A 13,930-nucleotide genomic window follows, 5' to 3' on the forward strand; every position below is an offset into this window, starting at 1 on the left:
TGATGTTGGTAATTTAATAGGGATTGCATTGAATCTGTAGATCACTTTGGGTAGTATAGACATTTTAACAATGTTGATTCTTCCGATCCACGAGCATGGTATATTTTTCCATCTATTTGCAAGTTCTGCTATTTCTTTTCTCAGTGTTTCATAGTTTTCCTTATAGAGGTCCTTTACCTCTTTAGTTAGGTATATACCTAGATATTTTATTTTCTTTGTTGCTATTTTGAAGGGTATTGAGTCTTTAATTTGGTTTTCCAATTGAATGTTATTGGCATATATAAATGCCTCTGATTTGTGTATATTAATTTTGTAGCCTGAGACTTTGCTATATTCGTTAATCAATTCCAGGAGTCTCATGGTTGAATCCTGGGGGTTTTCCAGATATAGCATCATATCATCAGCAAAAAGTGAGAGTTTGATCTCTTCCTTCCCTATTTGGACTCCCTTGATTGTGCTGTCTTGCCTGATAGCTCTCGCAAGGACTTCCAATACTATGTTGAAAAGTAATGGGGACAGTGGGCAGCCCTGTCTGGTTCCAGTTCTAAGTGGGAGTGCTTTCACTGATCTTCAGTCGTAAGCCAAGTTTATGGAACTTTGAATTGTATAGCTGACAATCCTTGGTTTTCCAGGCAACAAGTGGGTACATAAAATGTATAGTTTTATCAACCTTGACTCTTGAATAGGATGCACATGTAATTATAGCAGAAAAATCAAGAGAAAAATCTAGAGTCAAAGTTAGTCCTCATTAAAAATTTTGAGAATATTCATTTTTGAAATATTTTTCATTTATATTATTGCCTATGAGGTATTACTTAATAGGCTTATCTGAACCCTAATATAATACATGGGTCAAAATTACACAAGTGGGTATACCGAGAGTTGAATTTTAGTGTTAGAATGGTAGCCTGTTGATGTACATTTTAATTAAGTGGAAAATAAGTAATTATAGAAACTGCTGGATTTGTTAGGTCATAATTAAAGACCTGTGTCAATATCTGCTTGAGAGATTGATTTGCTAGTTGTAATGTTAGCTTTTTATGATTTTTATTTAATCTAAAAATAATATAAAAGTGCTGTTGAAATTTAAAAGTAGGTCACTGAATTAGCTATTACTATGATAATGCTGTGTAATAATACTGAAAGGTTTGATGGCTTACAACAACAAACTTTTTTTTAACTCATGGTTCTGTGGGTCTGTGAGGTGGACTTTGCTTCAGGCTGTATAGTGGATTCAGGTGTTTTTCACGTGTGTTTTGGGTCCATTGGTAGCTTGGGGCATGTTCATCTTGTGGTTGGTGGCAGACGCTCAAGAGACCAAGCCAAGTTACTCAAGCACATTTAAAATCTCTGCTTAAGTTGTGCTTACTGATATTCCATTGTCAAAAGCAAATTACATGACTAAGCCCAAATTTATTGGGGCAGGGAAATATGCTCAACTTCCTCTAGAGGGAAGTATTACAAAGTCACATGGCAAAGGGCATACTTGTATAATTTTGTAACAAGGAAAGAGTGGAAAGCTGATTAACAGTAATATGATTACCACAGTCACCTATAAATCTCATCCTAATAAGACATTTTTATATAAAAAGTTTTTCCTGTATTACATTGTATTTTTATGACACAGGAATATTACATAGCAATAATCATAATGTGCCTATCATTTCAAATTTCTCTTTTGTCCTATATGGTTTCTAATTTTGGTTACAAAGCATTCTTCTTTTGCCTTTTAAACTATCCTTTGACTCTAAGCACTACTTGTATTATCTTCCCCTCCAGCCCCCGTAGTTATTTCAAGTTAGTCTTTATTTATTTTTACTTTCCTTCATCCCACTCATTATACCGTTTATCTGGGAAATTACTGCCAATTTTTCAGATTATCTCTTCTTCGTTCACCTAGATTTCTGTTCTCATACCTGCCATAAGAAACCATACTTCCATCTGTAGCCTGCTTAGGTATATCTTTTATGTTCTTTTGTTAGCATCTAATTATATTAAGACTTATTAAGCTTCTTGTGACAGAAACCCAATTTAAACTAGCTTATGCAAAAATAATTTATCAAAAGGGATATTTCATGGAATTAAAAGAATAGTGGATTTATCAAGACCGAGGATGGGAATAGGTAGAGTTAGTCCTCAGGAATGACTCAAACAAAGGTATGGGACTTGGTTAAGACTGCCTCTTTTCTGTGTGTACGATTTGCTTTTCTCTCTTACTGCACACTGGCATTCTTCACTGAGGAAAAACATGACAGGTCACTAGTCCACAAATCTTAGGAATTGGGTTAATTCTGTGGTACCCAACCCCTATGCTGCCAAGGCCTATTGGGAACCAAGCTGTGCATCACTGCCTGAGCTACACTGACCCTTCATTTCCCCATCTGTGGAAAAATGGTCTTCCAGGAAACTTAGGAACTGGGCTTCACAGCAGGAGGGAAGCAGCAGTCTTCATCTGTATTTGCAGCTGCTCCCCAGCACTCACTCACATTACCACTTGAGCTCCACTCCCCCTAGCCCCACTCCCACCTCTGGTGGAAAAATTGTTTTCCGTGAAACCAGTCCCTGGTGCCAAAAAGGTTGAGGACTGCTGGGTTAATTGATCTAGCTTAGATTTGGTGTCCACCTTTGGATCTGTTTGGCTGTGGGGTTGAGGTTTCTATAATAGCCATGTAATCTGAGTAGAGGGAAGGCTTAGTCCCAGAAAAAAAGATTTGGGGATTATTGCTGGACAAATAAAAATAGATATCTGCTAAAGTAATGTGAATTAATAAAGTTCTTTTGTGCCCCTTTCAGGGCCAGAGACATACTTGCATACATTCATATATATTGGTTTGGCTCTTGTCTGGGAACTAGAATAGTGAATGGATAGTTTAATAAACAGAGGTCACGGTAGTCATTTCCTGGACTGGCTCAGTTCTTCAAAGCACAGAAGAATTTTGAGTGGTATTGTTCTATATTATTTATGCCTATTTTCTTATTATAAATTAAGAATATTTCTTTTTCCATTTTTATAATGGATCTAGTATAGTCATTCTAATTCTCATGCCTAATAGTTCTCCCAGCCTATTTAATTTTGACTCACGCTTACAGTTTTAGGTTTCTATTTTAGTTCAAGAGCCACTTGAAAATGAATAGATGCAAACACATAATCTAAAAGCAAGAAGCAGGCTAACCACATTTGGCACAGAAGAAAATTAGATCTTGTGTACTACAATTTTACTTTTGAATGTGTTTGGTTATTTTGAGAAGAAAATAGCATCTGGGTAGACATTGCTGAATGTCGTACTTTTTCAAGTGTATGTGAGAGTTGTAGTTTTAGGCATCCAAGTGAGGTGTTAATTTAGGTATTATCATTGCTCATTTAACAAAAATGTGGCATTAAAGTAAGAATTAAAAGCTATTTCACTTGGTAGAATTGCTGTAGACGTGGGGAATAAGTATGTGGTTAAGTGGTTCAATTGATCAAAATATTTATTGAATTCCTTTGGGTTCAGAGCATGGAGAAGGGGATGGATAGAAGAATCCCCCCTCCCGATTTTCTATAGTACTGTTAAGTTTTCTGTCCCTTACTCCCATATGCCTTAAAAATTCTCTGAAAACGAAAATGTTTATGCCTAAACTATAGTTTCCAATATATATATATATTTTTTTACCTGAAAAGACAAAAATCCTTTGTCAGATTTTATATTCTGATTTTTGGATTGTAACAGAACACTTTTTAACTAAATACTTTTTAAAGTAGTTTTGCTTTTGTGTACTGCTCCGTTGTACATGCTGGGTTGAAATGGGCGTATTAGTCTTGAGTTCACAGAATAGTGAGCTCCATATTGTTTATGAGACTTCTGAGAATTTTCCAACTGCTATTTCTTTTGATCTGAAATAATAGATTGCCATACATAAAGGCAAAGTTAATATTTTGATATAGCACACTGCTGCATAATTGTAGACTTAGTAAATTATATTTTGAATTGACTTGTTGGAATGTAGGTCAGGAACTGACTGGATTCTTTTACAAATTACATAGAATAAGAATCTTAAGAATGAGTGACTTTAGAATTAATTCAGTTCAACTTCCCACCTGATGTAGGAGTCTATCTTGCTATATTCCAAATAATTTACTTGGTTATTAAACAGATTCTTATTGAGCCCATACTGAGTATGGGTATTGTCCTGGGAATGTATTAGTGAATAAAATAAAAATAGACTTGTCCCTGCCCTAGTACAGATAGGTCAGTGGTCTGGTTTAGTTGAGTACTTAGTAAGTTGCTCAGTCAGTCTCAGCAAGTTATTTTTTGAATCAAAATATTCAATTTGGGAAGAATTGACATTTTAATAATATTTAGTTTTCCAATCCATGAACATTGAATATCTCTTCTTTTATTTAGATCTACTTTAATTTCTTTCCTTAGTGTTTTGTAGATTTCCAATTATAGATCCTATACATATTTTGTTAGAGTTATACCTAATTATTTCTTTTTTTCCCTGCTATTGTGAATGGTATATTGCTTTTTTAAATTTCAAATTCCAATTGTGTCATTGTTTATAGGAAAGACATTGACTTTTGTATATTGACTTTGTATCCTGTAACTTTTTTTTTTTGGAGACAGAGTATGACTCTGTTGTCCTGAGTAGAGTGAGTTGGCATCAGTTTAGCTCACAGCAACCTCAAACTCCTGGGCTCAAGCGATCCTCCTGCCTCTGCCTCCCGAGTAGCTGGGACTATAGGCATGTGCCATGATGCCTGGTTAATTCTTCTATTTTTGGTACAGACGGGGTCTTGCTGTTGCTCAGGCTGGTCTTGAACTCCTGAGCTCAAGCAATCCTCCTGCCTCAACCTCCCAGAGTGCTAGGATTATAGGCGTGAGCCACAGTGCCCTGCTTCTCCGACCCTCTTTATACTCGCTTATTATAATAGTTGTTAGGAGGGTTTTTTGGTAGATTTTTTTGGGTTTTCTACAACAATCGTGTAATCTGTGAATAAAGACAGATTGATTTTTTCCTTTCCAATTTGTATACTTTTATTTCTTCTGATGTTAAGTGAAAGTGGTGAGAGAGGGCATCCTCGCCTTGTTTCACTAATCTTAGGGGGAAAGTGTCCAGTCTCTCACAATTAAGTATGATGTTGGCTTATGGTTTTTGTAGATTTTCTTTATTAAATTAAGGAAGTTTCTCTCAATTGCTAGTTCACTGAGAGTTTTTATCATGAATGGGTGTTGGAGTTTATCAAATGCATTTTCTCTATCAATTGATATGATCATGATTTTTCTTTAGCCTGTTGATATATTTGATTACGTTGGTTAGTTTTTGAATGTTGTGCTGGTCTTGCATACTTGGTATGTAATTCTTTTTATACATTTTTGGATACCATTTTCTAATCTTTTATTAAGGATTTTTCTGTCATTAGAGATGTTGGTCTACAGTTTTCTTTTCTTATAATCTGGTTTTGGTATTAGGGTAATGTTGGCTTCACAGAATGAGTTACAAGTGTTCCCTCGACTTCCATTTTCTGAAAGATATCATGGAGAATGGATATTTTTTTCCTTAAATGTTTGATAGAATTCACCAATGAAGTTATCTTTGTCTAGTGCATTCCGTTTTTGGCAGGTTTTTCATTATTGTTTATTCAATTTCTTTAAAAATATAGGGCTATTCAGGTTGTCTATGTCTTCTGGTGTGAATTTTGGCACTTTGTGTCTTTGAAGGAACTGTTCGATTTCATCTGAGTTACCAAATTTGTGGGCATAGAGTTCTTGATACTATGCATTTATTATCCTTTTAGTGATAGTGATTGATAGTGATGACCTTTCTTTCATTTCTTTTTTTTTTTTTATTCTTATTTCAGCATATTGTGGGGGTACAAAAGTTTAGGTTGTGTATATTGCCCTTGATCCCCCCACCCCCCTTTCATTTCTGATGTTGGTAATTTGTCTTGTCTTTTTTTTTGTTTAGCCTGGCTAGAGGTTTATCAATTTTATTGATCTTTTCAAAGAACCACCTTTTGGTTTTGACTTTATTTTTCTGTATTACTTTCCTATTTTCAGTATCACTTATTTCTGTTATATTTTTTATTTCCTTTCATTTGCTCTCTTCTAGTTTCCTAAGGTTTCTAAGAAATACATTATAGATATTAGATTTTTTAAAAGGATATTTATTTAATGCTAAACATACTTATCGAAGAAGACTTTGACCTTGAAGTAATAGAAAGTTTCACTCATAATCTCTATCTTACGTCTTTTTAGGGTCATGTCCCTTGAACTGACTTCTGATAGGAACAGTGCCTTGTTGTCAATGACTTTGGTGTTAGGGTCCATGAGAAAAGAGTTGGTATTTTGGCGATGTTGCCTAGATTTGCCCTAAATGGGGGGGATTGGGTGAGAGCAAAGTGTTTCTGGTCTTCCAGCTTCCTTTTGATTAGTGCTAGCATGACATATCTTTTTTCATCCTTTTATTTTGACCTTTCTAAGCCTCTGTATTTAGAGTGCATTTCTTATACATAACGTATAGTTAGATCTTGTTTTTTTAATCTACCATGACAATTTCTGCCTTTAGTTGGTGTTTTTAGACTATTCACATTTAAAGTGATTATTGATATACTTGAATTAAGATATATCATATTTGTACCTGCTTTCTATTTGTTGCATTTACTCTTTCCTTTTTTATTTCTTTTTCTGTGTTCCCTGGTTTTAATTGAGCATTTCATATGATTTCATTTTAGTTCTTCACTTAGTGTGTCAATTGTACTTTAAAAAAGGTTTTTCGTGATTGTTTTAGAGTTTACAATGTACATTTTTAACTAATCTAAGTTCATTTTTAAATAACGTTGTACTACATATAACCCATGTATGTGTAGTATAAGTACCTTATAATAGGATATTTCTATTCACCTTTCTTTTCCTTTTTCCATTGCTGTCATTCATTTCCTTTATCCACATGCCATAATCATCTACTACATTATTATTCTTCCTTTTACTATATAGATCTGTGTTTTTGACCTATATAATTTTCCTTCTGTCTGAAGAACCACTTTTAACCTTTCTTACAGGAGAGGTCTGCTGGTAATGAATTTCCTTGGTTTTTGCTTATCTTAGAACTTGCTGTGATTAAAGAGCTATAATAAGGAAGTGGCAGGGGCAAGGGTTTATTTGGCCTTGCGAGTCCTGGCAGAGTTTGGATTTTACTTGAATTGTGGTGAAAAGGTTTTAGTCTGGAGTTTTAATGTAATTTATTTTCTAGAAGATTTCTTTGGCAGCTTTGTGAAAGGGTAACATAGATTGAGGGGAGGAAACTGGAGGTAGGAAATGGGTTAGGAGGCTTTTATACTAGATAAGAGCATTGCTTGGACTAGGGTGGTAGAAGTAGACATGAAAGAAAATGGATAAACGTGGAGTTTTGTTTTGGAGATGGGGATGACATGACTTGCTGAAAGAGAGTCGTGAAAGGAGTGAAAAAGTAGACATGAATCAAGGATGATATCCGGATTAGTAGAAGGTGGTGTTATTTACTGAAATGGGAAATCTGGACTAGAAACAAGTTTGGAGGAAACATTAGGAATTCCATTTTGGTCACATTTCATTTAAGGTATTGATGAGACTTTCATGTGGAAATATCAAGTAGAGATTTAGATTTCAAGGCAGGAATTTAGAGGAGACATTTGAGTTGGGATGGAAATTTGGGAGACTGTCAGCTTATAGATGGTATTTCAACCCATGAAAATGAGAGTTATTAATATTACTTAGAGTGTGTGACAAGCGAAAAGGGCTCAGGACTTGAACTCAGGGAATTTCCAACATTTAGAAGTCAGGTGAAGGAGCAGCAATCTGAGAAGGACTTGGAGAAAAATTGATCACAGAAAGACATCTGGTATATGTGGTATCTTGACAATCAAGGATCCATGGTGAAGCTCAGAAGAGTAAAGACGTGGCTTGTATACACATACTGTATTTTCAAAAACATACTGTGCAAAGTAAAGGAAAACCTTTAGAGGACAGATGAATGTGTTTGAAGGGTTTTAAAAAGAAAGGATATTAACATGCATAATGGAAATAAATTATGTCTAGCTAATTACACTAGCCTAGGAATACAATTATTCTTTCCTTTGATATTCTTAGAAATGTTGATTTTTTAAATAAAGTTGGAAAGTAATTCATTTTTTAAAATGGAACTTGAAACTGGAAGTATGTATATATTTTTTGCCAAGAGTAATGGTGTTAGTGTCACCTCATGGCAAAATGGAATATTGCAGCCATATTTATATGCAATAATGAAAGAAGTAACCTAATTAGAAAGAGAAGAACGTTTCTGGGCATTTAGGCATGGATCAATAGACTACCATGTTTATGAAGTCCTGTGTTTCTTAGCCCCAGCCTGTTTGCCCTGCCCTTCTATCACATTATGCATTTGGTTACTGAGCAGATTATTTAATATATGGTTCTTTTTTGTCTTTCAGGTTTTAGCTCAAATAGTTCCCTCTCAGAGTTCTTTCCTACCACTTACTGAAAGTTGTCCCTACATTCCCTACAGTTACTCTTTGGCAGATTAACTGTTTATTTTCATCATAGCCTTTAGAGTGATTTGGAATTAACTTATTTGCTTACTTTCTTGTTTGCTTGTTTTTCTTATTAGTATGTAAGCTCCAGGAGAGCCAGCTGCCTGTCTGCTTTATTCACTCCTGTAATCCCAGGGCTGAGAGTGTCTGCTCCATAGTGTATATCTTCAGTTAGAATTAGTTATGTGAATACATGAACTTCTGGAAATGATAGAGTGTTGTTTGTATGGTATAATGTAGATATCTATCCAGAAAGCAGAATTATACTATATTTGATTATTGAAATATTGTTTGCTACACAATGTGAAACTTTTTTGGTGCTGATAAGTGGTAATGTGTCTGGAAAAGAAAGATTTATGTCTTAGGATATTGAATTCTATATTAGTCAACTTCAGTGATCCAGAAAAAATATTTTAAAGTATAACACTTGGTCTTGAGAAGATACGTTTTTTTGAATCATTTAGATTTAATTAATAAAGAAATGTTGGTGAATGCATTTTTGTGTATGTGCATTTGTAGGTATTTCTAGTATCATTATTTCCTCTATTAAAATGAACAAAAACAATATTTCTAGGAGTTATAAGAGAGAGAGTCATATGAACAGTGGTTAATATGTTTAGTGAGATATAGGCTGGTTAGTGTTGTTTTTCAGGGAACAATATGGTTCTTTCAGTCTGGAAATGCAGGGTGAAAACAGAGAGTACATTTCCATTATGTGGCCCAGTCCAAGAAGGTAGCTTCCTTAATTTTGAGATAATTATCTAGCCAGCAGGATTCTTCTTCACATAAACCATTTTTAAAGGTTCATTAGCTCATGTTTTTTAATTAGTTCATGTTTTAAATCAATAGTTTTTTTTTCATCCTATGGTTTGGCAGGTGGATGTGGAAAGAGAAGTTTGCAGAACTGAAATGGAGGTCAGAGCTTCATTACAGAAGGTTAGTGGGTCATCTGATTCTGTGGGTACACTGAACAGTGAAGAATTTGTTTTGGTTCCTCAGCATGCAGATGATACTTCTACAAAAGATGAAGAAAAACCTCAACTGAAGGTATTTTTAACTTTTCTACATATATATGGTACTATTTTTAATTATTATTTTTAAAACCATTTGAAATGTATCTCAGGGAGATGGGTAAAATCTAAAGGTTTTTTCTAAGTACTGACCTTGAGAATAAAATTTTTAAAGTTTTTTGCTTTTGGTTATTTACCTTTTAATTTGTAATTTTAGGAAGAAAGAATAGAAGAGAAAAAAGAAGAGAAGGGATAATTATTTGGTAAATTAGACCAACCAGTTAAATCTTACATTAATGCATCTGGGTATTTTTCTCTTACTTCTGGGTTTTAGAAGTTAATTATATGAATAATTGTTTTACTTTACATCAGAGACTTTTTACATTTATGGTTATTATGTTTTAAATCAGTTGGTAACATTCTGGTATGTGATTTAAAAGTTGACTTATCTGAATATTTTCAAAGCATATATCTTATATTTTTAGCAGTAGAATTTTTATTTGGATATAGTCCTTTTTCTTTTTCACTTTTATGTTGCCTTTCCTAAATCAAAGAAGAGGAAACAAGCAAACCCAGGTATGTTTGCATGAGAATTGTATAACTGTCCTCTGGAAACAGGAATAGAAAAATTAGTCAAAAGTGCTACATTTTATTTATAACTTTTATTTAGTATTAACTATGGCATCAAAGGTGTATTAGTTTATCAGCCTAATAAAATATATTGTAAAAATGAGATTATTAAATACCTATTTTGAATTATGTTAAGAATATATTGTTTTATAATTTTATTTAAATTATTAATAACTTTAGTTTTAGATATTTGTACTTTTAACATTTTTGTCTTTAAGACACCATTTATTTACTTTGGCTTTGTGTCTCACCTTCTTTTAACAAAATGAGTCAACTTAAATTTAAGGAGATTAGCAATGCTCCTTGGCAGCTAGCAATTTGTAAAGAAATCAGGATTATTTTTATGCTATAATAACACGAAATATGACCTTTTAAGTGATATTCACAATAAACCCTGTCTATTTACTTATCCATTTTTTCCATTTAAAACACATAATTAAGGTTATCTGAATTTTAGGATGTTTTCCTAAAAATTAAAAATTAAAAAAAAAAGGAAATCTCTGCAAATAGGAACTTCTATCAAATATAGTAGAAAACTACCTGAAATATTTTATAAAGAATGCTTTTGTGAAACTAATAATCCTCCTCTAATTTTGTTGGTTTTATAATTTAGGATTTTATTGTATTATATCTATGTGAAATTAGATATAACTCTACAAATTCTTAGTATTTAATAACTATATTTATATTTAAATTGTTTTAATTTCTTCTGGAAATGAAATATTTTCATAAAATTAAGTTTTAGAACCATAATAAGATTGAAACAGAATTATCTTGCTTTGTCTATAGATAGTTTCTAATGGTGATGAACAATTGGAAAAAGCCATGGAAGAGATTTTGAGAGATTCTGAGAAAGGGCAAAGCAGTCTTCTTGTTGACTGTCATAGCTCCAGTGAGATTTCAGAACATTCATTTGGAGATGTTATAGCCAGCCAAACAAATAAGCCATCTCTTCAGTTAATTTTGGATCCGTCTAATACAGGTACTGTATTAAACTCTTAGGAGGTATAAGAGAAATGGGATAAAGTGATAGTGAAAATTTTAAGACGAAAATTAGAAAATCCTATTAGCTTTATTCAAGCTTTCACTTCTGGTTGAGAGTTCCCACTTTGGTTCTTACGTTTCTGCCTTTATCTCTGCCTGTAAAATTAGATCTCAATATTCTTTGGGAACAGGGACTATGTCTGGGTTCTCATTTTACCCCCAGTAATTGGCACATGGTAGATCCTGAGTAAATACTCATTGAACAAATGGATACATTCTTAGGCATCAGGAATAGTGTAGTGGACATAGTCTTTCATAAGATGTGCCTTTTTATTCAGTTTGACTATACTTATTTAAAATTATAATTGGTAAAAATTCTACATAAAATAGCATATTAACTCCATCAGTGTATTAAATAATAAATATATCCATGAGTGGGTAGAATTTGTACTCTTAATACCATTTTATGAGTTAAGATGCTTTTGGCTGTAAGAGATATAACCAAAACTAACTATAGCTTCAGCTGACTTAAACACAAGAGGTATAGTTTGATCTGGGCTCTGATGATACTTTTTGGAAGCTACTGAGCTCTGATATTCTCCATGTCACCTTTCTCCTTACTTGTCTTTCCTCATGGTTACAAAGTGGCTACCAGCAGAAATTGGTGGGTAATGCAAGGTGGTCTGTTCATGCCTGGTGGCAGAGAGAAAGGCTTCGTTCTTTTACTGACTGAACAAAAGTTCTGAATTTCACTCTGATTGGACCAACTGAACCATTTTACAGTAATCAGTGAAATGACATGAACTTACAGGTATAGGACTGGGTTATATTCAGACATCTTTTTTTTTTTTTTTTTTGAGACAGAGTCTCACTTTGTTGCCCAGGCTAGAGTGAGTGCCGTGGCGTCAGCCTAGCTCACAGCAACCTCAAACTCCTGGGCTTAAGTGATCCTACTGCCTCAGCCTCCCGAGTAGCTGGGACTACAGGCATGTGCCACCATGCCCGGCTAATTTTTTCTCTATATGTTTTTAGTTGGCCAGATAATTTGTTTCTATTTTTTAGTAGAGATGGGGTCTCGCTCTTGCTCAGGCTGGTCTCGAACTCCTGACCTCGAGCGATCCACCTGCCTCGATCTCCCAGAGTGCTAGGATTACAGGCGTGAGCCACTGCGCCCGGCCAGACATCTTAATAAGTCACTCTGACAGAGGGGATGGGCTTATCCTAATAATCCCATGGTTTAGGGAACTCATGGTCTATTTCTGAATCTTGGTACAGGGTAAGTATAGGCCAGATTGCTAAACAATGGGGCTATGATGGAATATGTGTAGGGAATGTAATCACAATGCTTACCCTGGCAAGGTAAATCTGTCAGTTTAATTTGTCAGTATGAGTATGAGTGTTAGAAAAATCCATCAGTATGATTTACCACATAAAGTGGTGAAAAGAGAAAAAATGTATCAGTAGATACAGAACAAGCATTAGATAAAAATCAAGATCTCTTTTATGTATATACACATACAAAGTTTTTGGCAAGCTGAGAATAGAACAAAACTTTCTTAACCAGATAAACGATATCTCTCAAAATCTTATGTTATGTTTTTCCCAGAATTTTAAATGCATTACCATTAAAATGCATCTAAACAGAAACAGGACATGATAGCTATCATCATAGCTCTTTGGCATTATACTGGAAAATCCAGTCAATGCAAGTATTCTGAGGTGAGCTGATCTATGTAAAGCTACCCCCAAAGTGTGAGAGAGCTGAGAGGAAGAAAGAGGCTGACAAGTCCAGTTTCTCACAAAAAACCCCACATTGTTTTTAATTTTTCATTTTTTTTTTTTTAGAGATAAGCTCTCTCTCTGTCACCTAGACTGAGGTGCAGTGGTATGATCATAACTCACTACAGCCTTGAACTCCTGGCTTCACGTGATCCTCCTGCCTTAGGCTTCTGAGTAGCTGGGACTACAGATGTGTGCTGCCAAGCCTGGCTAATTTTTTATTTTTTTGTAGAGATGGGTCTCGCTGTGTTGCACAGGCTGGTCTCAAACTCCTGGCCTCAAGTGATTCTCCTGTCTTGGCTGCCCAGTGTGCTGGGATTGCAGGCATGAGCCACTGGCCCTGGCCAGAAAAAAAACATTTAATAGGGACTTACCTTGCCAGACAAGAGGAGATGGTAGATCCTGGTGCCATTATCCCCCAGACCCAGGGTTTATATATACCATACCTAAGGGCAGGATTTATGGTAGTAATAGATAAAATAGAAATCTTAGAGGCATTTTCTGAACAGGGGTTAATCAGAAGTCAACCTGGCAAATTTGCATTCAAGATGGAGTTGGTTTAGCCTCCACAGCTAGATGATAGGAAAAAGAAATGAGGTTTGATGATTTGAAAGGAAGAGAAAAAATTGTCACAATTTGTAAATACTTAAGAAAGTGAATGGACAAACTGTTAGATGTAAAGGCTTTCAGGAAGGTTAGGAGCAATAATAGAAAATAAAGACTTCATTCACAATATCAACAGACATAATAGATATCAAGGAAGAAATAAGAATTTATTCAAAACTTTAATAATGAAAATTATAAAATGTTATTGAAGGAAATGAACACCAGAATGAATGGGGAGAGTTGCCATATTGATTCATGAAGGGAGCATTCAAACTTGAAAAAATGTCTTTTATCTCCAAATTGGTCTATAACTTGAGTGACAATTCCAAATTTTTAATTATTTTTATAAACTAAGTCTAAAATATAGACGAGTAGA

At 34.3% G+C, this 13,930-nt stretch overlaps 1 protein-coding gene across 1 annotated transcript in view; it reads left to right on the plus strand.

Moving 5' to 3' along the window:
- RABGAP1L (RAB GTPase activating protein 1 like) overlaps positions 1–13,930 on the plus strand; it is a 654,847-nt gene that overhangs the window by 53,580 nt on the left and 587,337 nt on the right. The window contains exons 3-4 of the mRNA XM_069480240.1: positions 9,422–9,592; positions 10,975–11,167. Coding sequence (XP_069336341.1) covers positions 9,455–9,592; positions 10,975–11,167 — 331 coding nt within the window. The 5' untranslated portion in view covers positions 9,422–9,454. The remainder of the gene's footprint in view (positions 1–9,421; positions 9,593–10,974; positions 11,168–13,930) is intronic.

The sequence above is a fragment of the Eulemur rufifrons genome, chromosome 8, assembly GCF_041146395.1.
Source record: "Eulemur rufifrons isolate Redbay chromosome 8, OSU_ERuf_1, whole genome shotgun sequence".
NCBI classification, from domain to species: Eukaryota; Metazoa; Chordata; class Mammalia; order Primates; family Lemuridae; genus Eulemur; species Eulemur rufifrons.